Here is a 21,245-nt window from a genome sequence, read left to right as displayed (position 1 = left end):
GTGGCAGATGATGGTGCCTGGTTGCAGCCTGTGTCTCCAGATCATGACACTTCTGAGGACACATGGAAAGCCGTGTTTAGGGCAGCAGGGAATGGTGTGCTCCAAAAAGGAAGTGCTGATTTGTGTTGCTTGGAGCTGGGGTTAGGTGGTGCTAGAGAGTAAATAATTCAAACCTCTGCAATTTGGGTGCCTGAATTGGGAGCTGGGGGGAATTTGGCCCTAAAACATTTTGTGAAGAGCGGTAGGAAGATATTGACTCAACACTGCAGCGGTTGTATACGACACATCTCACAGGACATGCCAGGCCGGCAGTATTTAAGGAAAAAGAATCGTAATTTGTTTGATCTTTTTAGTACTTTCTCAAAACCTAATTTGAAGAATGAGAGACTCTCCTGTTTTACCAAGTAACAAAATCCCTGCCTAAATTTCCCACTAGAAGGATTTTTAGAGTGATACAGTCCAAATAAAAATTAAAAGACCAAAACTTGGCTTACACATTCTCTCACCCAAAGACGGCAGCCAGGAGGAGCAGCGAGTGCAGCCTCTGTCATAGTTCTGGCACAGGTCGTATTTCTTCCAAATTTCCAAGCAACTTGATTCCCCTTTCTTGCCATGCAAATCAGGAGTGGCACCAGGGATTTGCATTGCCCTGCAAGTCACGCAAGGGAGGGGAGGACTGGCTCGTGTGGCATTCAGACCCCTAAGAGCATGGGCTGCTCCGATAGCCAATCTGCCCACAGGAATTTGGACTCTGAGTGAGTTTTAGTATCTCATTCACATGTTGAAGGTAAGCATCCTTTCCCACTTGGGCTTTTCATGATCCTGGCATACACAGCTTTTGGAGGAGGGCTCTAGGGCTTTCTAGAACATGGTGCTCGCTTTACGAAAAATGTTTAGGACCCAGAATTTGGCCCTTCCTAGCAACAGGACTGGCGCAAGATGCTGTTGGACTCAACAGTGGTGGTACAGCTAGAAATGTCATGCTTTATTCTAACTGGTCAATTTTAAGCCTTGCTGTTGGTTTTAACACTTGTGTGCCAGTCTATCAGACCCTATCTCCATTGCAAAATTAAAAACAGTGTATAATGTGGCCAGATTCGTATTGCAAGCTGTAGCATGTCAGGCTCAGAGTATCCGTCCTGGATGTAGGATGAGCTGAGCCTGATGTGTGTGCTGGTAGGTTGAATTGTTAGATGTGTAACTGAAAATGTGGGTTTATACTGAATGAGACAGAGTGTGTTCAAGCTCTCCACCTCTAGACTGACCTCAATCACCACAGCAGAATAAGCTAGTTGATTAAGAAAGGGGATAACAGATGAGTCTGGGCTTGAGACCAGGCTCAGGTACCCTTACCTGGTGGATACACTGTCTGTGTCAGCTCCATGGGCTCAGAGGTCTGCTCTGTAGCATCTGAGCAGCTGTGGGTGTGCCAGGCTCCTTAACACATCTGAAGGCACAGTGCAGGAGGAGGGCTTGCCTGCCCATGTTTTCTAATTCTACCAGTCAGCCTCATAGGAGATACAACTCCACAACTTGCTTTTTCTACACTCTTTGCCTGTTTCAAATGTCTAAATCGTTCTCTGTTTTTGCAAGGGCTGTGGAAAGGTAGTGTTTTGATGAACTGATGTAGAAACTGCAATATAGCAACTGAGAAAAAAAGATTTATTGTTTACTATGTTTTCATTTTGAGCCTCATTAAAAATCTGATGTTTGATTCATGCTGTTGGAAAGACCTCTTTTAAACCTGTGTAGGACTGTGTTTTAACTGGACAAACTGAAGATGCCCTAGGGCTTGTAGGTTTGATTTAAGCCTCCTTTCCACTTTTTCACAGTCTCATTCACATATTGATGTGTGCAAGGGTGATTTTTCTCCTGATGAGGTAGGTATATGTCCAAAGGAGCTTTAGTGGGGTTGACCTAGATTTATCTGGATGGGATTGAGCAGTAATCTTTCACAGACTGCATGCAAGTCATGTGCCAAAGTGGCATGAATTTGCTTGAACTATGTTAGGACACAGCCTCTGCATGGCCTTTAGTGACTGCAGTGCTGCTAAAGGCTATCACCTTTTAGGACAAATGGAAAGCTCAGGTGGTCACCATTTCTCATAGGCATTACAGACTTCATTTTCACAGGATCAGTATGTTATTCTCAGTTGCTGAACATCTCAGAGGGTGACACAGTTTGTACAGCCTACTTACATTCCCTCTGTAGATCCAACCACTTCCAGTGCTCCTTCTCCTCAGGTACTGAGCGGTGGTGTGAATGATGGTCTCTGACCAGTCAGCCACACCTATTCATGGAGAAGCTAAACATCAGTGCTGGATAAAGTAACTCCTTTCTGAATGTCAGATGTCTCTTCTCTATGTCCTGTGTATAACTCCCTGCACATAAAGTGCTTCTTATGCTTAGGATCAAGTAGTGAGGCCAAGAAATTAAAAAATCCCTAAAGCCAATTTCAGTATGCAAATGGGCTCCTTTTCCTTTATTTCTATTTCACTTCATTCAAATATCTTGATAATGGACAGGCCTCACCAACCTGGCCATCATAGAAACCAGCTGTATTACAGCCATGCAGGTGGGAGAGTATGGTCTTCCAGGGAAAGCACAGGAGATAATGCTACCGAATGAAATGATGACAGCTTCATAGTTAAAAAATTGAAGGTCCAGTGTGTGTGATATCTGAGAATACTACTACTTGGGAAGGCATAATGGTTCCCCTTTACTGTCCATGAACTTTCTACTCCTACATACCAATTCTCCTTTAATTAATGATTGTATGGGGCTGTGGGGTAAATTTATGCAACACAGACTGTTCACTGGTGTCAATGGCAGGTTTGGAAAAAGGTGAATGTTAATAGTAGCTGAACTTCTGGCTTTTTGTCACTTTAAGCATTCCCTAGATGGGAATTTTTCCACATGGGAGAGAGTAGTCTCACATCTAGCACCCTATCTATGACTATCCTGTGCTGTTTTCCTCAATCCTATGTTTGTTTTGTCTTTCTCTCTCTTTACTGTCTGTAGCTCTTCTGCTTTTTCCTCTTGTTTCCTTCCCTATAGCAATGACCACTTTCAAACTGGCAGGGTTCCCTACCTGTTCCTTCTTATTCTCATCTAATAAGATAATCACCAATTAGATAGTTAATGTTTGCAATTATCATAGTTGGGCTTGAAAACTTAGGATGATTAAGGGTTGTGCAGCGGAATTCATCTCTTTTAGACATTGTTTCAAACTGTCCTATTCAGTTCTGTTCTATATTAATCCTCAAACTGTGCTTATCACACTATAATTAGAGCTCTGCCCAGAGGTGCATTATGCAATGTACAACATAATGCTGCATGGGCTCACCAGAATTGTGAAAGTGTGGAAAAGTTGGAAAATTTTCAATTTTCTCTAGTTCTATGGTGTAAAGTTTTTTTCACATCATGTAAATATATCAAGGTCTGTTATTCCTGAGTTGAAAGAGCATAGCTGATCTCTAGAAGAAAATAAATCCCATATGTGTATTAACTAAAACCCTCTTATGCCCTTTCTGCAGCGGAATCCAAGTATCAGAGTTTGCCATTATATAACAGCAGTTTGGGGGGATGTAAGTATGCTTGAATTTTTAGTTGTGTTTTCTTCTGCTTTAATAATCACACTCTCTTCATGTGTCTTTGCCCAGATAATGTGGGGTTCAGAATACAGACAGTCTGTTGATTTAGGCCCTGATTCAGATTTAGAAATATAAGTTACACCATGGTCTTGACTTCAGTTCTGTGAGGGGAGCTCTGCAGATGGCAGGAAGGTAAGCAACGTTGATCTGCTTTAAGCTAAAACTAGTAGTGGTGATGTTTTCTGGTTGCCTCTCTCTGGATGTGATGTAAGGATTCCGAGATGTAAGGAAGAAAAGAGATCACTGGGGTTTTCCAGCCTGAACTCTAGGCTAGAAAGCACATATCCTGGGGCTCCTGTGAACGCATGCCTCCTTAAAATAGAGGATAACTTTCAGAAAAGCTTCCAATTTCATTGTAGCATTTTCAGTGATGGAGAATCCACCACAACCTTTGGTAAAGTGTTCTGACAGTTAATAGTCCTTACAGTTAAGAAAGCTGAGTGTTGTTTCTACTCTGACTATGTCCAGTTTTAACTTCCAGACACGGTATCATGTCATAAGCTCTGTCTGTGAGAGGAAAGAGCCATTATCAAAGTAGCAGGAAGATGCTCTGGGTGTGATTCATCTCACTGAACTTTCAACATAATGTCACCACTCAGGGTTTCCTTTAAGGACAACAGAGAAAATAGAGATTGCAATTCACCTGACCTGTGTATAGACATCTGTGCTAGACTGTCCATTAGCCCATACTAAAGTGCATCTTGTTTGTTTGCGCAGCGAAGCACGCAACATGCGCTGCTCTTCATTGCCCACCCAGTCACTGATAAATGCAGTTCAATAGCATAACGTCGAGACTCAACCTCACTAGAGATTCAGATGCTGGATGATAACTTCCTACTTGTAATTACATTTTAAGGCCCATCAGTTAGCCAGTTGTTAATCCACCTGAAGTACACGGCATTGATTTTATATTGTTCTTGTTTTTCATAAACTGGCTGAGGTGGAAAGGGACCTCTGGAGATCTTCTAGTCCAACCCTCTGCTCAAGCAGGGTCAGCTGCAGCAGGTTGCTCAGGACTGTGTCCAGCTGAGTTTTGAATATGTTCAGGGGTGGAGGCTCCACAGCCTCTCCATGAAACCTCTTCCAGTCTTTGATAACCTTCACAGTAAAAAAGTGCCACTGGGTGCCACTGAGAAGAGTCCTCCTCTATCTTCTTTTCTCCCCCAATCCATTATTTATACATATTGATAAGAGCCCCCTGAACCTTCCTTTCTCCAAGCTGAACAGTCCCAGCTCACTCAGCCTCCCCTCAGATATCACATGCTCTAGTCCCTTAATGATCTCAATGGCCCTGCACTGGTCTCACTCCAGTAGGTCCACATCTTCTGTACTGGGGAGCCCAGACCTGGACACCACACTCCAGGTGTGGCCTCACCAGGGCTGAGTAGAAGGGAAAGTAATCTCCCTTGACCTTCTGGCAACACTCTGCCTAGTTCAGCCCAGGAGCTGATGGCCTTCTTTGACGCAAAAAGTATATTGCTGGCTTATGGTCAACTTGTTGTCCACGATGACCCCAGGTCCTTTTTTCAAAAATGCTTTCCAGCTGGTTGACCCCTAGCCTGTCCTGATGCATGGGGTTATTCCTCCCCAGGTGCAGGACTTGGCGTCTCGCTTTGTTGAACTTCAGGAGGTTCCTGTTGGCCCATTATTCCAACCTGTCAAGTTCCCTCTGGATGACAGTGTAACCAGCTGGTGCATCAGCCACTCCTCCCAGTTTTGTACGAGCTGCAAACCTGCTGAGGGTATAGTCTGTCCTATTGTTCAGCTCATTAATTAAGATGTTAAATAGTATTGACCCCAGTATTGACCCCTGAGGAAACACCCCTAGTGACTGCTCTGTAGCTGGACTTTGTTCCACTGATCACGGCCCCGTGAACCCAGAAGGTCAGCAAGTTTTCAGTCCACCTCACTGTCCACTTGCCTAGCCCATACTTCATCAGTTTGTCTGTGAGGTTATTGTGGGAGACAGAGTCAAAAGTCTCACTAAAGTCGAGACAGACAACATCCATTGGTCCAGGATTGCAAATTAAACTTACCAGGAAAACTGCACTCCAGGTAGGAACAGAAGTTCTCATCTCGTGTAAAATTAGTATTCTATCTATAGAATGGAGCTTTCTTCCGAAGATCTCAAAATCCGTCTTGGAGTCAGCTGTTCCCATCTAAGGGCTCAGGAAATTAAACCATAAATGAGTCAAATGAGTATCTCTGCAAAGTCTAACCTGTCCAGCAGTACCTCTAGGGTCAGGATAGAAGAGCCGCAGAAGGGAAACTGAAGAGAGGAGGAGGAAAGTGGGAGGCCCTGCCAAGACACATCCTGTATTACTTCTAGAGAACTACCAAAAGATTAAAAAAAAAAAAAAAAAAAATTGGCCAAAGGACTGAAACAAAACACTGACTGTTCTTGTGGTTATTTAATATTGGAAGAAGACATTTACTAGCAGACTTAAAGAAAACCTTAGCTCAATATCTCTTACATAGGAAAACAGGTTAAGACACAACTCATCTTTTAGAGTGTTCACGCTTCTACATGTGATGATGGGAACCTCACTCTGGTTCACATTTTTCTCCTTCTTTTGATTGTTCCAAGCAGCCCAAATCGCAGTCACAAACATAATCCTGGGCCCCAGCTGGGAGACAGAGCCTGCTGCAGCTGTATTGTCATTGCTGGGGATGACGGCAAAGGTTCAGCAAGGTGTGCTGGCTTTTTTTCCTGGTTCCTGGTGACATTTACAAATGTCCTGTTGTGGGGGTTTGGCTGCCTTTGAATTTTTCCCTTATTATAGGAACGCAAAGATCAGTAGTGGCCTAGGGCAGGAAAAATTATGACAAGACCTGAGGTCTCTGCTGGCTGAGCTGACGTATTCTCCAGCAGGTTATATTAAAGCTGAGAATTCTGAGGAAAGATTTCTGTGAGGTCTGTGGGGATAAAAATAGGGAGTGTGGCACTTGCGTAGAAATGATGAAGGCATCATCCTGGTCCTAAACAGCATATAGCTCAGTGGAAGCATCTTCTGGACGGCATTGGAAATGTCTGACAAATCTTTGAGTGTTTTTTTGCTCCCTTGCTGGAGCAGAGCTCCATCTCCCAGCTGTTAGGCCAATGAGGACACATTTAGGAAATCCTAAAACTGAGCCTAAGTGGAGAGAGAAAGGATATGTAGGGTTCCCTTCAGAAGTGCCATGGTCCTGCCTTTTTCGTCTATGTACACTAGGCATCCAAAGATGCCTGGTGAGGAACCAGTGAGATGCTCAGCACTCACTGGAAGCCAAATGATTCCCAAATTGCAAGTATATTTATATTTGTATTTATATTTTTAAATTTATTTTTATTTTTAATTTATTTTTTATTTAGGCATAATAGATAGGGTATTATTAACCTCAAAAAATGCCAGAAACAGGTAGCAGCTGTCCAGGCTGGGAAAAGTTAATGAAAACTGGAGCTCCATAGAGTATCTGTCATGAACATATGTTGGGGACAAAGGAGGTAAAGCCATAAGTGGAATGGTAAAGTGGGGCCCTCCAGTGCCTGATCACATTTTTGATAAAGAAGGGTCAAGGAAAAAAATATGGTTACTGAACTGTAAGAGGAATGACTTCATGAGACCTGGGTCATTATCCACTGGGCTGGCAACACCTCAAGGACTTTGGGTGTGCTGGACTGGAAGAACTAGGCATTTTGTCATTAAGTATAGGCTAGAATTGCTTTTATTTATTTTACTTGCAATTAATTGTTTGCAAAACTTTACCTGACCTTGATTAATGTTTTCTTGTTAAGCTTGCTGGGGGGTGTTCTAAAGAGTGAGTCATATAAGGATGGAAAGTAGTAACTATTCAGTAGAATTGCAGTAATTGTATCTTTGCCATTTTAGTCTCTCCACACAAACTAGAAAATATTTTAGTGGTATGAAATTCACAGAAGCTTTGTAAGGGCAAACTGTCTGTGCCGAGTATGCCAGATGGCCCTTACAGCACTAAAACATTCATATTCATGAATGTCAGACGTAGTCACTATGAGTCTTTCGTAGTGACGCTGGGTGGTGATGTGACTGTGGTGGTGACACTCTTCAGCAATGTCCTACCCCAGAGCGCTGTACTTTGAAGCTGTCTCAGAAAGCTATGAATCTACTGCCTGCCAGGCCAAATGTGCAAAGCACTGAAAAGTTTTAATATAAAAATTTAGGACTCTGAAGCAGAACATCAGAAGTAGCTGGGCATAGTGGTGTATAGAAAAGGTCTGTTCACATCTAGTCATTTGCCCTTAAGAGCTGCTTGGCAGGATGGTCTGTGAGTAGGGTGCTGACCTTGACATGAGGAAATTGAAATTTCGTTATCATTTGTGCCGTGGAGCAAGTCTGTGCCCTTACGCAAGTGAATTATGTAAGCTTAGCTCTACTCCACGTAGAGCTGTACAGGTACCCAATCTAGGCCATCCCTAATTCTTACAGGGGAGCATGGTTGAATCAGCATATAGCAACTGTGATTTAACAGCAAGAGTCCAGCTCTTCTGGCGCTACGGTAATGGCAACGTTGGCATATCCCTTAGCTAAGCACTATCTCAGAGGCCCCCGCTCAAATCACTGGGATGTGAAAGACTTTGGTGGGTGGCAGCCTAGGGCCATAGTTAATGAAAATGCTTTTAATTTTTGAAACAGTTTTTCTCCTTTTTCTAAACATGTTAGCTAATTAACCTTTCATTACAGTCTCTGCAGATACTGGAAAGAATTTCTGGTCTTGGTTTCACAAAGCCAGTCGATAGGTCTGCTATGAACTGGGAATGAAGCATGTCCAAATGCTTTACTAACACTAAGGCAAAGCATAATGTTATGTGATTTTTTTTTCTAATGAGGAGCAGACTTTCCACCTCACTGAAGATGATGCTGGGGAATGGATTTGAGAGGGGCTGGATGCTACTGATGGAGGGCAGAGTTATCAAAGCTGTATCTAGAGCTCAGGGCTTCCAGTCCTCCTTTGGAGCCACCGCCACAGCTTGCCTTGGTACAGTTCGGAGTGACAAGTGGCTCCCCACTGAGTTTGCTGGGGGCACGCTGTCAGGTGTGTGCTGGAAACAACTCATCTGCAGCTCGGTTGGCCATCAGGGTTGCTCTGCTGTGCGGTATTTTGGACACATAGGTAAATGTCTTCCCTCCAACAATGCCTGATGTTTCCATGCACGGCAGCTCCTACAACTACATGGTAAAGGTTTTGCGGTGAGGGGCTGCCCTGAGCACATTTCCTGATGGCCATTGCAGGTGGATGACTGACCCTGATGAAATGCTGCACAGCTGAGGGAGCTGAGCTGAGGGAATTTTAAAATAGCGGCCAATTAGGAGGCATATTCACTTTCTGAATCTTTACTTTAGCTCCCATCTTAATGCCTTGCAGCTGAGGGATGATCTTTTTCTATCAGACTTCAGGCTAGATGCCAAATGCACTAGTTAGCTGAGCTGCTGCAGCCAGCTTCTGCTGCAGTTCATTTTTGTGGGTTTTTTTTCCTGACCCATTAAGAATTTTTGCAAACAAGGTACCTGGACTTTTCTGTGCAGACCTTTTGGCTTGAATTGTTCGGGATCTCATTCTCAGGACTTAGTGTCCTTGTGAGCAGGTTCAGTATCAGTTCCCAGCACCCTGCAGTTGTCAGAGTCTTCTGAAGTCTCACACATCAGCTTATGTATTTGTCTCACAGCATCCCACCGTTCTGGTTGAGTAACACCTTTGCACGAGCAGTTTAACCAGGTGTATTAGAGAAGACATTCAAGAGTCTCTTGGACACCTCCATTTTTCCAGCTGGTTGTGGTTTTGTAAATAGTGGCTATGTAGCACTTTTTTATCTAGTAATTAAGGGCTGAGCTTCATCTCACTGATACGCTTCTGCCCTACCAGATCATGTGTGATATGGGGATGTTCTCTCCTCAGCCATGTGGCAGCAGACTGGCTGCATGGCTGGGGAAGGACGTGTTCAAAAGGTTTTGGGATGTCAAGGAAAGCTTTCTAAAGTATACAAAGAATGGTGTAGAATTGATATTACTACAGGACTTCTGTGGTGATTGTGTTATAATTAGTAATCTATATTTTTATAGGTCTGATGCCCTCCCCATGAAAGGCTATGGTAAAACTCTAGCTATTGCAACAGGAACAGGTTTGCTCGCTCTCTCTTTTCTTTCTTTTTTATTAAATACACCCAATCTATTAAACATTAACTTGTCTCCTTTGCAGTGAGAGCAGTATGGGATTTGAGAATGTCATAAATGCTGGAACGTGATTTGGAGATGTGCCTTCTGATGGGATAGCAGGAACATCCTGAAGCAAATACTGCTTGGGCCCAGGGTACCCCCTGGTCACCATTACAAGATCATGCTCCATCACCACCTGCCTTTAATCACTGCAGACTTTGAGCTCACTCATTCTCCTTGCATAAATGGAGTGCGTCTTTATTACTCTACAAGGGCTTTATATTATTTATTACTGGAGAAAGCAAAGGGAACAGCAGTGCTGTTTGTGCCAAACCCTAATTGCAGAAGGCACTGTGTCCTTTCAAATGAGGTCCAACATTTAATCATGATGCTCTTCTAGTGCAATCACTTGCAAACCCATCTGTTTCTCCATCTGCTGCAGGGGGATGAGAGTGCTGGTTTCCTTGACGATGTTGCAAACATCCCATCTGCGGGGAAGGAGGTTTCTCTTAAACAAAAACGCGGCCAGGTATGAAACAGCAATGATTGTCCCCAAGGTGAGAAGCATGGTGAATGTTTTAAAGGGGAACAGCTGAATGTAGGTCCCATTCACGAGGGAGCAGGCTGGGTACTGGATAACAGGGGGGATTTTTAGGGCAGGCTCCCCTGCTAGCAGCCTTAGGAGAAGCCCAACCAAGAAGCCGGTAGCTGAGCCGTAGGTGTTAGTGCTGGGAACGAACAGGGCACAGCATAGCTGCGGGAAGAGCAGGGCATACACCAGCTCCCCGCTGAGGAACCAGAGGTCATAGACAGAATAGGAGTAAAAAGCCAGGCCAGCAGCTCCAGTCCCAAAAACCAGCATGGAGGCCCTCATGGTCCATAAGACTTCTCTCTCAGTAGCCTGTAAAATAGGCAATTGCAAAGTTACAGACACTGGGAACTTCATTAAATGGTGTTGGTATTGTTATGAGGCAAATAGCTTGTCCCAGCTACTTGGGATGATTTCAGCTGACAACATCAAGCCTTGTCCCCAGCCACCACAGCACTGCTTCTAGGGGGAAACAACTGCATTTGGGGTGCTACTGGCACTCAGCAGGAATAGGCAGAGCTTTGATGGTGGGGTTCATCTGCTTCCAGTGAGCTGTGGCAGGGAGCTGGGTAAGAGGCATCGACTTTCCCAGAGACAAGTACCAGTGTCTCTGCTCTGGGACACAGCAGCTTCTGGCTCTCAGCTCCTCTGGGATTTCAGATGCCTGAGAGCTTCTGCCTCACCCAGAGCCAGAGGAACGATTCCCCCCTGCAAAGCAGCCTCTTCTGCTCCACGGGAGCTCAGCAGGCACCCAGGGCAGAGGTTTGTACAGAGCCCTGGGAAGAAAAACTGCATCCCAATCCAGGCCACACTCGCAGGGACCAGCACTGCTCTGCACGGTCCCACTCCAGGCTGGTTTCTGCCAAGCTCTCATTTCATCCAGGTGGTGCTCACCTCCAGCAGCTGCTGAAGGCAGGCACCCATTTTGTCCCACTCCAGATATGGCCCTGGCTCTGTAAATTGTAGTAGTGCTTTGTAATTTTAAGGCTCATGACTTTACGCTATTCTCTGTAATACCCTGGTCCAAATCTTGTACCTGTCATCTTACAATGAGCAAGGTTCACTATTGTGGGTATTTGTATCCCTACTGAGGATATGCATGCCATTAACCTATGTTGTAAGTTCTGGATCCAGAGCTCAGTTCAGCAGCTGAAGGACACCTCTAATCATTCGCAGCGTAGACCAGCTTTGAACCTGTCCTGGTACAAAAACCCCTGTCCTGATACAAAAACTTTTGAATGCTGTAACCAAGTACCTTTTTCCTCAGGATTTTTCTGTAGATATTGTGAGCAAACATGGAGCTGGCAGAGAGAAGTGCTGAGTCTGCAGAAGACATCGCAGCGGCAGCGATGGCTCCCAAACCAACAATGGAGACGTAAGCTGGGCAGAGATAATGTAAAACAAAAGGCAGTATCATGGCTGATTCTCCTCTGTCTAGTGGACTGGGAAGACCATAGCCTGTCTGGTTCCAGTCTTTAAAAGAGAACAGGGAAAAGTCACAATAAAACATTTCATTAACATTTCTGTTATCTTTGAACCTACCTTTCCACAGCAATCAGCCGTGGCAGGGCTAAGGACTGAGGCTTACTCAGTATTTCAGGATTTAGATTCATTTCCTTGGATTTTTTTGTGATCCCTACAGGCTGTGAAGTAAGGGAAAGAAAGGATGGGTGACTGAAGATCCAGGAAGCAAACACCTACATTGATTATCCTCTCTTTATGCAATGACGAAGGCCACAGTAATCCAGTACTAGATGCAAACAGAGTCTTTTGATCCTACGGATAGTAGGTTCAATGCATGATGAGGCAATTCATGAAGTCAGAGAAAAAAAGGCTGCAAGATACTAACAGAGGTTGTTTAATCCATCTCTGACCTCAAGCAGGGTCAGTGCTGCCCTGTGACTCCTGACATGTTAATAGTTTTTAAGAACTTCTCTGATGAAGATTTGGCATTGTCCCCAGATAGTAGGCATTCCTCTGTCTCACTGTCTTTATCCCACTAGAAACTATTCTTGAATACTTACCCTAAATGTCTCTTTTTGGAGTGTAAGCTACTGCCATATCCATAGCAGGCAAATGGAAAATCTCACCTAAACTCAGGCCTGGCTGCCCTAATCCATTAAGTCCCAGACAACTGTCCAGTCTGTCTTCTTCCTGGAACCATCTTCTCTTATAGGTAGTTAAATTAGTTAGGAACCTCTCTGCTTAGCCTGAGAGTTTCTCTGGTGACTACATTTCATTAGCCAGGTATGTTTAAGAGGTGGCTGAGCTGGGAAAACAGACTGTCTGAATTCTAGGCTCATTCATCTCTGCAGAGTTTCGTCAGAGGTGTAGAAGATGTGTAACCCACAGCCAAGCAGTCAGGGGCCCTGCCTGCAGAGTGATGCCCTTCATCTGAGCCCCTTCGGGATGGAAGGAGCTGAGAGCCTACAGGTTGCTGCCTCTTGGGTGCTTTGACTGCACCAGTACTAACTAGTACACACTGAGGGCTGGGCGTGCTGGATGCTAAGTGGTTAAAAACCCTACTATGCCTTTTGGGGTCCTTGTGTTCTCATGGGAGAAGCAGAACCCTAACACAAGGAAGACCAGCTTGCTCTCTGGAGTGTCTATAGAATGGATGTAAAAGAGATGAATGTCAGTTGGGTGGAATAGATTGAGCTCTGGAGGTCTTCAGGAGCACTTCTCTTACCTGGCCTTGGGTATCATTTGCACCTGAAATGAGATGATTCCCCATAGCACACTGCAGCCTGTACCGGATCCACATTTTTCCTTTTCCTCAGTAGTATCCATAGGAATAGCTGTGCTCTGCATGCTTCTAGGAATGGCACACTTTAAGATCAACCCACCTTCTAGACTTTACTTGCTAAGAGAAGGGAGTTTCGCTCTGATATTCCTAATGACAGATGAATTCCTAAACATCGAACTATTTCTTTAAATATTTGGTGATCTGGCTTCTCTTTAACCCCTGCTCACAGCCAATACAAGACTAAACTCCTGTGCTTTGAGCTTACAGGACTGAACTTTTTGATTCCTTCAAGTGTTTTTTCTCCTGAACTTTATTAACAAACAGTAGTTACACTACCGACGCAGAAGATAATGCCAGAATAACATTTTGTGGAGAAAATAATTTTACAGTGTTTTAAAAATCGTTCCGAAGCATGGGTACCATATCAGCCACAGCTGAGGACAGATTCTGCCTTCATCTTTCCTCACCAGAAGGTCCATGAAAGCCATTTCACTGTAATGAAATGGCTTTAAACAGATCTCGTAGCTGTTTACATATCACTAAGTAGCTGTGTATTGAACCAAAGAGGGCTCCAGGTGTCTGATACAGGCTTTTCGCTTGTTAGCCAAATCTCCCACTGAGGGCTTTTAGGTATGCTCTGCTCCTGAAAGTCTGGATTATGTTATTGGAAGACTAAATCAGGACTTCTTTGGGTCCCATTTTAATCACCTTTGGCAAAAGCAAGTTCATTATTCAGAGACAAATTATTTAGTTTTACCTGTTGATGCTGCAGCTGCCCCAATGAGCACAGAGGGGATGGCCATAAGGAAGCACCCCAGTCCAGAGAGATAGGAAATGAGCCTTGCCTGTCCCGGCAAGGCAGTGGAGAGGACTCTTTGGAAGTAGGTTTGCCACGGGATGCTCCCAAGCACCTGAAACATTCAAATGTCAGCAGTGTTCCCTGCCCGACCCCTGACTGCTGCAGTCATCCATCCACTCCGAATGGATGATCTTTCCTGTCACAAAAGCCTCCCTTCAAGTGCACCAACTTTGCTCAGCTTTAGCCGCTCAGGCTGAAATTTTCTATGACTGAGAGTGTTCTTTTCTTCTGTTTTAATTGTGATGGGTGTGAAAATTTGATCAAAACAGGTTAATGCTTTGAAAGACAGAGACATCGAAAAAGTAGGTTATATGACATAATGAAAGAGGAGTAGAGGAAGGGAAAGAGAAGAGAATTTTGTCAGGTATGTGACTTTTGTAAAGATCTGCTCAAGCTTGGCTAGAGTATAGCCTAAAGAAAAAAAAAGAAACCATTTTCACTTGCTCAGCAGACAAATTTCGTCAGATAAAATCTGAAGATTCTGTACTGACCAAACAAGCTCAGGCTTCTGTGGGTTGCCAGTCTAGCGAGAGGAAGCAGCCTGTGGTAGCTCGTGTTTATACTGGTAGTTTGAAAATTGAGTTGTGCAGTGGAGCTAATGGCACCAAATATGCAGTACTGTTTTTTAAATTTTTTTTTAATAGAGAGAATTATACATATTTATGTTAAAAGTACATTATTGAGCCTGCAAGACCAACTTCTCAAAAGACAGGAAATGGCCAATTTAGTCCCTGGTGTGGAACTAGTTGTCTGGATGGTCTTACTGAGGAAGTGCTATTCCTTCACATGGGTGCTGGGTGTAAGAAGGCTGCAGGACGTAATGTCCCTACCTCTTCTGTCCAACCCAGAGCTGAGCCCTGGGTATCCCCAACCCGTTCAATGTACTGCAGAGTGGCTGAGAAGAGGGTTTAAACTTCATCCTGCCTCTGCCAGCTGTGCACACCTGTGGGCTCCTGCCCGGAAGAGCACATAAGCTTTCCAAACAGAAAGACCATCAATTCCTTTTCCCAACCACCTGTCCAAGAAATATTTCCTACCAGATAGAAGAAGTCATCCAGCCATCTTCCAAGATACTGTTTTTCTATTTTCCCGACCCAAGGGACTTGGTAGGATTTATGAGTTGCAGTGTAGTAAATACTTTCTGTCGCAGAGTTCATCAGGGCGAAGGGGATACAGACCCACTAGGATAGAAATGAAAATAGTCAACCAGTTCCCCAGGGTCCTTGTTCTTGGGGGAGCCATTCAGATACAGAAACTAAGATACATATGGAAGACAAAGTTATGTAAGATTAATCCCAGACTAAGAGTTTTCCTTTACTCTCCTTCCTTACTCTACATCTACACATTTCTGACCCATAGCATCATCCAGTGGGCGAGTCTGTAATTTAGGTCAGTTGATGCCTTCAGGAGTCAGATCTCTTTCCTTTCCAGGCAAGATTGTTCCAAACAGAGTCTGCACACCTTACTTGTGGGCAGCTACATTCACCCAGCAAGGCCAATAGCTTGTGTACATGCTGTCTAACATATACAAGAACTGGAAAACCTCTCTGAAGTCTTCTCCTGAAGAGGAACTGTGGGGCAGTGGCCAGTATTGATGGAGTTATTTTTGGTCTCACGCATACTGAAAAGAAGAGTAGGATTTTGTCCTTTATCTTAGTTAGGAAACTGGTAACAAAGAAATACACAGGACTTGCCAGACTGAGGATAATGAAAACCAACTGGATGACATCCGTGTAAGCAACAGAGTAGAGGCCTCCCAGGAGAGTGTAGAGTATGACAGTGCATGCTGAGAGGATGATAGCCAAAGAGCTTCCAACATCCAAGATGACCCTAATCGTTGCTCCTGCAGACAAGGAAAGCAGTCAACTGTTTTAACATAGATTTCATACATGAAGTTGTGGAATGCAGAATAAATAGGGATATACTACTCATGGCAATGGAGTAGTCCTCTTTCTGTTTTCTCACAGTTCCCCTCTTTCTGCCTATACCTCCTTGGCTGCTTTGGTTCACTCCAGAGTCTCACATTGTCTCCTTTCCTTGCTTTGGCAAGACCCTTTTCACATGGACTCCCAGCACGGCTGCATCTCGCAGCACTGCCTTCCCCATGCCTTCTCCTGGGCCTGCCCAGCACTCTGCTTCTCTATCGCCTGTCCATACACACCATTCCTGTCACTATCTCTTGACAGTGGCATCAAGTCCTGCAGAGCCAGATCCCCTCTGCAGCTCTGCCTCAGTGTCGGCACACCTTGCTGGCTGAGGAGCACATGGTCTAGCAGAGAGCAGGCAGAGCTAGGACTCGTGTTCCTTGTCTGATTCTGCTGCCACCTTTCTGCATGGCCTTAGCCAGCTCACTTTGCCTCTTTTCGTCTGCTCTGCCACAGGTAAGATCAAGGTAACAAATCATATTGCCATAATTCTCTACTGTAATATAATGCATATATAGAACTGCCAAAGTTGAGCCATTCCAATCAATTTTGTTTTAAACCTAAAGAGCACATTTTTCAGCAGTTAGAAATGGTTGTGTTCCTCTCACAAAAGGAGACATAAAGCACAACTTTCCACAGCTTAGTCTAATATGATTCCTAGATATGTATTATACTCTGCTTATTGTGCCACGTAATCTTCAACAAATATAACAGTGAAGTTAGTATTTACCTAGGGAAGCCAAGATAGCTGCAAACCAGAACACCTCTCCTAGCAGTGGTGGAATGAAGAGTAAGCTTCCCATCATGTTCCCATACATTTCTTGGAGCGGGTCCATCACTGTCACATAATTCCTGGATCTCATTGGATTTACGAAGAAGAAGCCACCTATCAGAAATGATAACATTTTGATAGAACTCTGGATGTGTTATCTCCCAAGAAAAATGTCAGAATTCGATGGCATTTGGGTTTATATCAGATTCATATAGCGAGTGTGGGATTCAGTCTGAGATCAAAACATGTTAATGCAGTTTTCTGCATGTGAACTGCATGTCTGGGCTCTCTTATAGGCAATGGACCCTAGAGACTGATGTAGCTAGCCAGACACCAGGGACTCGATTTTCTTGCCTAAATGTGGGGGTTTCACCCATCTGAGAGGATCTAGGTTATCAGGGACATCTGCTTGTGGCTGGGAGTTATGACCCAGAACTTTTGGGAGACCTACATCTTTTTGGATTGGCTACTGGAGGTGAAACAGGATCCCCTAAGGCACCCCAAATGGCAGAAGATACCTGTGCTTAGGCAATTGAATTATGCTCCTAAATGTCTGCTTAAGACTAAGCTGAACTCTAGGTACACTGACTGTATTCAGTACTGCTCCATTGACTGTAAGAGGAACTCAGAGATGCAGCTCACAAGGTACTTGCATGTAGACTCCTCTACATCTCCAATGATCTATCAATCTGAGTGCTACGAGACACACAATTTTCTGAAATGCTTCCTTAGGCCTATGTCAGTGGGCAGAGAGAGATGCATTAGAGACCCATATTTGGTGAAAAAGAAGCAAATATTTTGTCCTTGACCATTTGATGCATCATGCATTCCTTTTCCATTTACATTTTCAGTTTGGTGGCTTCATTGTCTCTTCCCAGAATTATATTGTTTTAATCTGCACACTGAGCTGAGTCCCACCCACCTTCATCTCAATATTAGACCTCAGTCACACAGAAGCCTCATTAAAACCAAAGAATGTGTATTGTGCCTAGCCCTAAAGCCAAGAGGACTGCTTGTCTGGGCACTACTGACCTGAGTAAAGATTGCAGGATCAGACCTGCACTCCCCAGTTTCATTAGTTAGAATTACTCACATAGGAAACGCTGGCAGTATATTTCCAAGACTGATTCATGTCCACGTCAGTTGGACTCCTTTCTCTGACTTGAGAATAAAGGTTATTGCTGTTTTAAAAATTCTTGTGCAAGGTCTGCACAGTGTCCTTACTTTAATCATCGCGTGTCCTTAGAGAGTTACAGCAAAATCCAGTGTGGACTGGAAGAAACTTTGATCTTTACAGTCCCACTTTACCCAGAAGGGAGATAGACAAGACAGCTCAACCTCAGCGTGAGTCCAATAGTCCTTGGAGTCAGAAACAGGTATAGGGCACTGCGGACCTCACTGGCACAGAAGGGTGTGGGTGTCCGTTTCAACCCAACAGCGACCACCTATTAAGTGGGACTTAGCTGGATCCACCACAAATTAGTCTTGTGATAAGACTAGTCAGAAGAATATATTTTAGTGGAGATGGATCAAGATGGTATTCTTTCATTGCACAAAAATTTCAAAGAAAAAATTAAAATGATACTGCTACTCTCAGTATTGTGCAAATAATGGACTGTGGTGCAAAAGTGATGTCCGCATAACCACGTGTTTCTAATGCTCACAGATGAGATTTTTGACCTGTAAATTGCTCCAGGCAGACAAAGCTCTGCACCTGTTTCAAGTCACCCTGATTTCAAATGTTTCAACTTAGAGGATAGGATTGTAAATGCCTGTTCTGAATCTACCGGAGACTGAAGAAATGAAATCACCTTTAAAATGTATTCTACACTCTGTTACATGTTGTAATACACCCAGACGAATTTTTAAAAGAGACTTACTACGTCCTGATTACTATGTTAATTATTTACCAATAAAAAGGGACAAGGCAAATCCCACAGGTGCCTGAACCCACAATAGTCCTTTTGAAGGCAAGTAGACAATTTCAGCTGTGCCATTGATATATGCTCCTCCAACCCAGGTGGCTGCGAACATAAAAGATGGGAAGGTAAGAGTTATGACACACATTCTCAGCTAGTCTCATAAAACACCCTGGGAGCTTGTAAACCTTTTGCTCATACAAATATTTAATCACACACCTGTTTTCTTTCATAAATCTTCTCCCATAGCGAGAGGTACAGTTGAGTGGAGGTAACGCTATTAGACTCTCACTCTAAACAGATTTAAGGTTAGGTTCAAGAATGAATATCTGTGTGTGCATGGAAAAGCTCATTAGTGTTTAGGCAGTTAGAAGCAATTGGAAAATGCCCATTCTTTGTTCCATTTTTCTCAGTGGAAGAGGCTTGCCAGAGCAGGCAGAACGGCCTTTGTTATTCTGCCATGAATGACAGACCATCATCCCTGAGCATCCCTTACACAGGCTAAAATAATAGACCTTGGGGGGGAAAAAATGCAGGCAGGCATTGCAGTCAGAATAGCAAACCTAAGGACGGGCTTAACCAAATATATTAGCTAGATGAATATCACTTGAGGCAGCCTTCGCCAACAAAAAAGCAGGGAAGCAAATTCCAGATGATGTCATGTAGCTGGGGCAGAAGAGGACAGAGGAGGGCAGCTGGCAGTGGGGACATGTTCTCTCCTTATCGCTCCCACCAGGTGAGAGCCCAGTGCTCACCATGGGGAGCAATTTGTTCCACATAGGACTGAATTATTCCAGGAGTAAGGACCTCTGTTACACTGGATAACAGAAACTGGTCCAAGATTAAGACCACAGTCCTCCTTAATGAAAAGCATGGCATTCTTTAGGCCATACTCTTTAATTTAAAAGAATCTGCATAAACATCAGGTTCTGCACAGTGTAAAGAGGTCTGGAAGAATCCATCCCCAAATGATTCACAAAACCATACTCCTTTAAAGCTACGTTCAGGTTAAATCTGTCCTGACATTAAAGGAGGTAACTTGCTTTGAAAGCCAAAAAAATGCCCCCCAACCGCATGTAATATATATGTTTTAAGATGAATAAAAACATTCCTTTAAGAAAACTTACCAGTTGCAGTAAACAATCCAACAAAAGCATTTATATTCCTCCCTCCAACCATGGCCATTTCAGTGGGGTTTCTGTTCTTCTGATCTTTTTTGCTTTTCTGAGAAGCCCAAATTCCAGTAGCTAAAGTTAATGTATAAAACACACTCAAAGATACTACACCTGGTATATTGAGAGCCATCTTCTGTTGTTTAATTTAGATCATGGAGATGAACAATAGATTTATGACTATATTTCTTGGTAGAGTTCACAATTAGAAAAAAATAGAAAATCAGAAAAAATGCTGCTTTCTTGTAAAAAACCTCCCGCTATTAATTTACTGTACTTTGGGAGAAATGATGCAGCCTGAAACAGAGCTGTAATCCCAGAAGTCTGACAACCGGATGCAGAGACTACCAGTTTTCCTTCAGTTTCTACCCTTCTTAGGGAAATATCCAGTCCTACTTTCATGGACAACAGAGAACAAGAGGGTAGGAATAAGCACTGATAAGAGTAAGTGAATGCTGATGAGAGGGTTAATACTAGCTTGGCTTAAATGAGGGTAAATGTTATATTTGGTCTAGTAGGGAATGATATGCAAATAATCCGTATCCATTTATCTAGGTTCTATTTACAAGGTTAACACAGAAGATATTGCTAAGAATTTGTCTGTTTAAAGTTGACTGAACTAAACCTGCAATAATAATCAAAATAAACTCAGGAAATGGTGGAAGATTTACCAATGATCAATTGACGGAGCTATGTTCTAGTATTTAAAGCAAGCGCATGATCGTTTCATTCCTGAAAACAGGCAGGAATGTGAGGTGTTGTTAGACACCTAAAATATATAATGTATATAATATATTTATAAATATATAAAACAACAGCAAGGATACAGACTTTACTACTTTGTGAAGCTCCCTTTAAATGGACAAAATTCTGAGGAGAAACCCACATATGCATTAGGGAATAAGCTGCATGCATTTATTATAGAGTTGCCATACAGATATCTGTTTAGCTGTCTTGTGAATCTTTTTCATCTGTTTTGGTGTGATTCTAAATAACTGATTCGATGTTAAAAAAGCCCTTTTTATGATGCTGGCCTGGCTTTCCTAGATACCTGTGTTTATCTGTGGAGTAGATAGAGCCTTTCAATACAGAAATCAACCATTCCTCCTTCACTGATATGTACTGAGCAGGCACTGCAGTTTCTTCTGAGGTTTTCTGCATTGTGCTGTCTTGTGTAGACATCCAGGAATAGCTGTTGTTTGAAACGAGTATAGCATAAATGAAGCTGGCCTTTAGTTCAGCAGTTCATGCTGAAAATTCGTGCACATTGATGGTGACCGCGTGGAGGAAGGGGAGAAAGTGAGGGAAGGCAGTGCTTGTGATGGCACCTCTCCGGCTGAGCCGGTCACCTTCTGCACAGCACCCTGCAGAGAGCCGGGCCGGGGGCCCAGGGCGGCTGGGCAGAGCTGGTAGCGGCGGCAGCACCGGGGAATCAGAGC

At 43.7% G+C, this 21,245-nt stretch overlaps 1 protein-coding gene across 1 annotated transcript; it reads right to left on the bottom strand.

Annotated features, from left to right (window-relative positions):
* Positions 1–10,203: 10,203 nt before the first annotated feature.
* Positions 10,204–19,939, bottom strand: LOC112988555 (high affinity choline transporter 1-like). The gene is made up of 8 exons (XM_026109131.2): positions 19,762–19,939; positions 18,626–18,739; positions 16,674–16,829; positions 15,713–15,861; positions 15,056–15,199; positions 13,917–14,070; positions 11,669–11,886; positions 10,204–10,725 (listed from the first exon to the last, which is right to left on the bottom strand). Exons 1-8 carry the CDS (start codon positions 19,937–19,939, stop codon positions 10,204–10,206), a joined length of 1,635 nt encoding a protein of 544 aa, XP_025964916.2.
* Positions 19,940–21,245: the final 1,306 nt, after the last annotated feature.

The sequence above is a fragment of the Dromaius novaehollandiae genome, chromosome 1, assembly GCF_036370855.1.
Source record: "Dromaius novaehollandiae isolate bDroNov1 chromosome 1, bDroNov1.hap1, whole genome shotgun sequence".
NCBI classification, from domain to species: Eukaryota; Metazoa; Chordata; class Aves; order Casuariiformes; family Dromaiidae; genus Dromaius; species Dromaius novaehollandiae.
Note: the sequence above shows the minus strand (reverse complement) of the source record. Positions and strands in the feature narration are given on the sequence as shown.

Coding starts and splice junctions, on each gene's coding strand:
- LOC112988555 (XM_026109131.2), bottom strand. CDS start 19,939: ATGGCTCTCAATATACCAGGTGTAGTATCTTTGAGTGTGTTTTATACA. Junction 15,200..15,712: donor TTTTCATTATCCTCAGTCTG/GCAAGTCCTGTG, acceptor TTTCTATCCTAG/TGGGTCTGTATCCCCTTCGC. Junction 10,726..11,668: donor GAAAAATCCTGAGGAAAAAG/GTACTTGGTTAC, acceptor CCTATTTTACAG/GCTACTGAGAGAGAAGTCTT.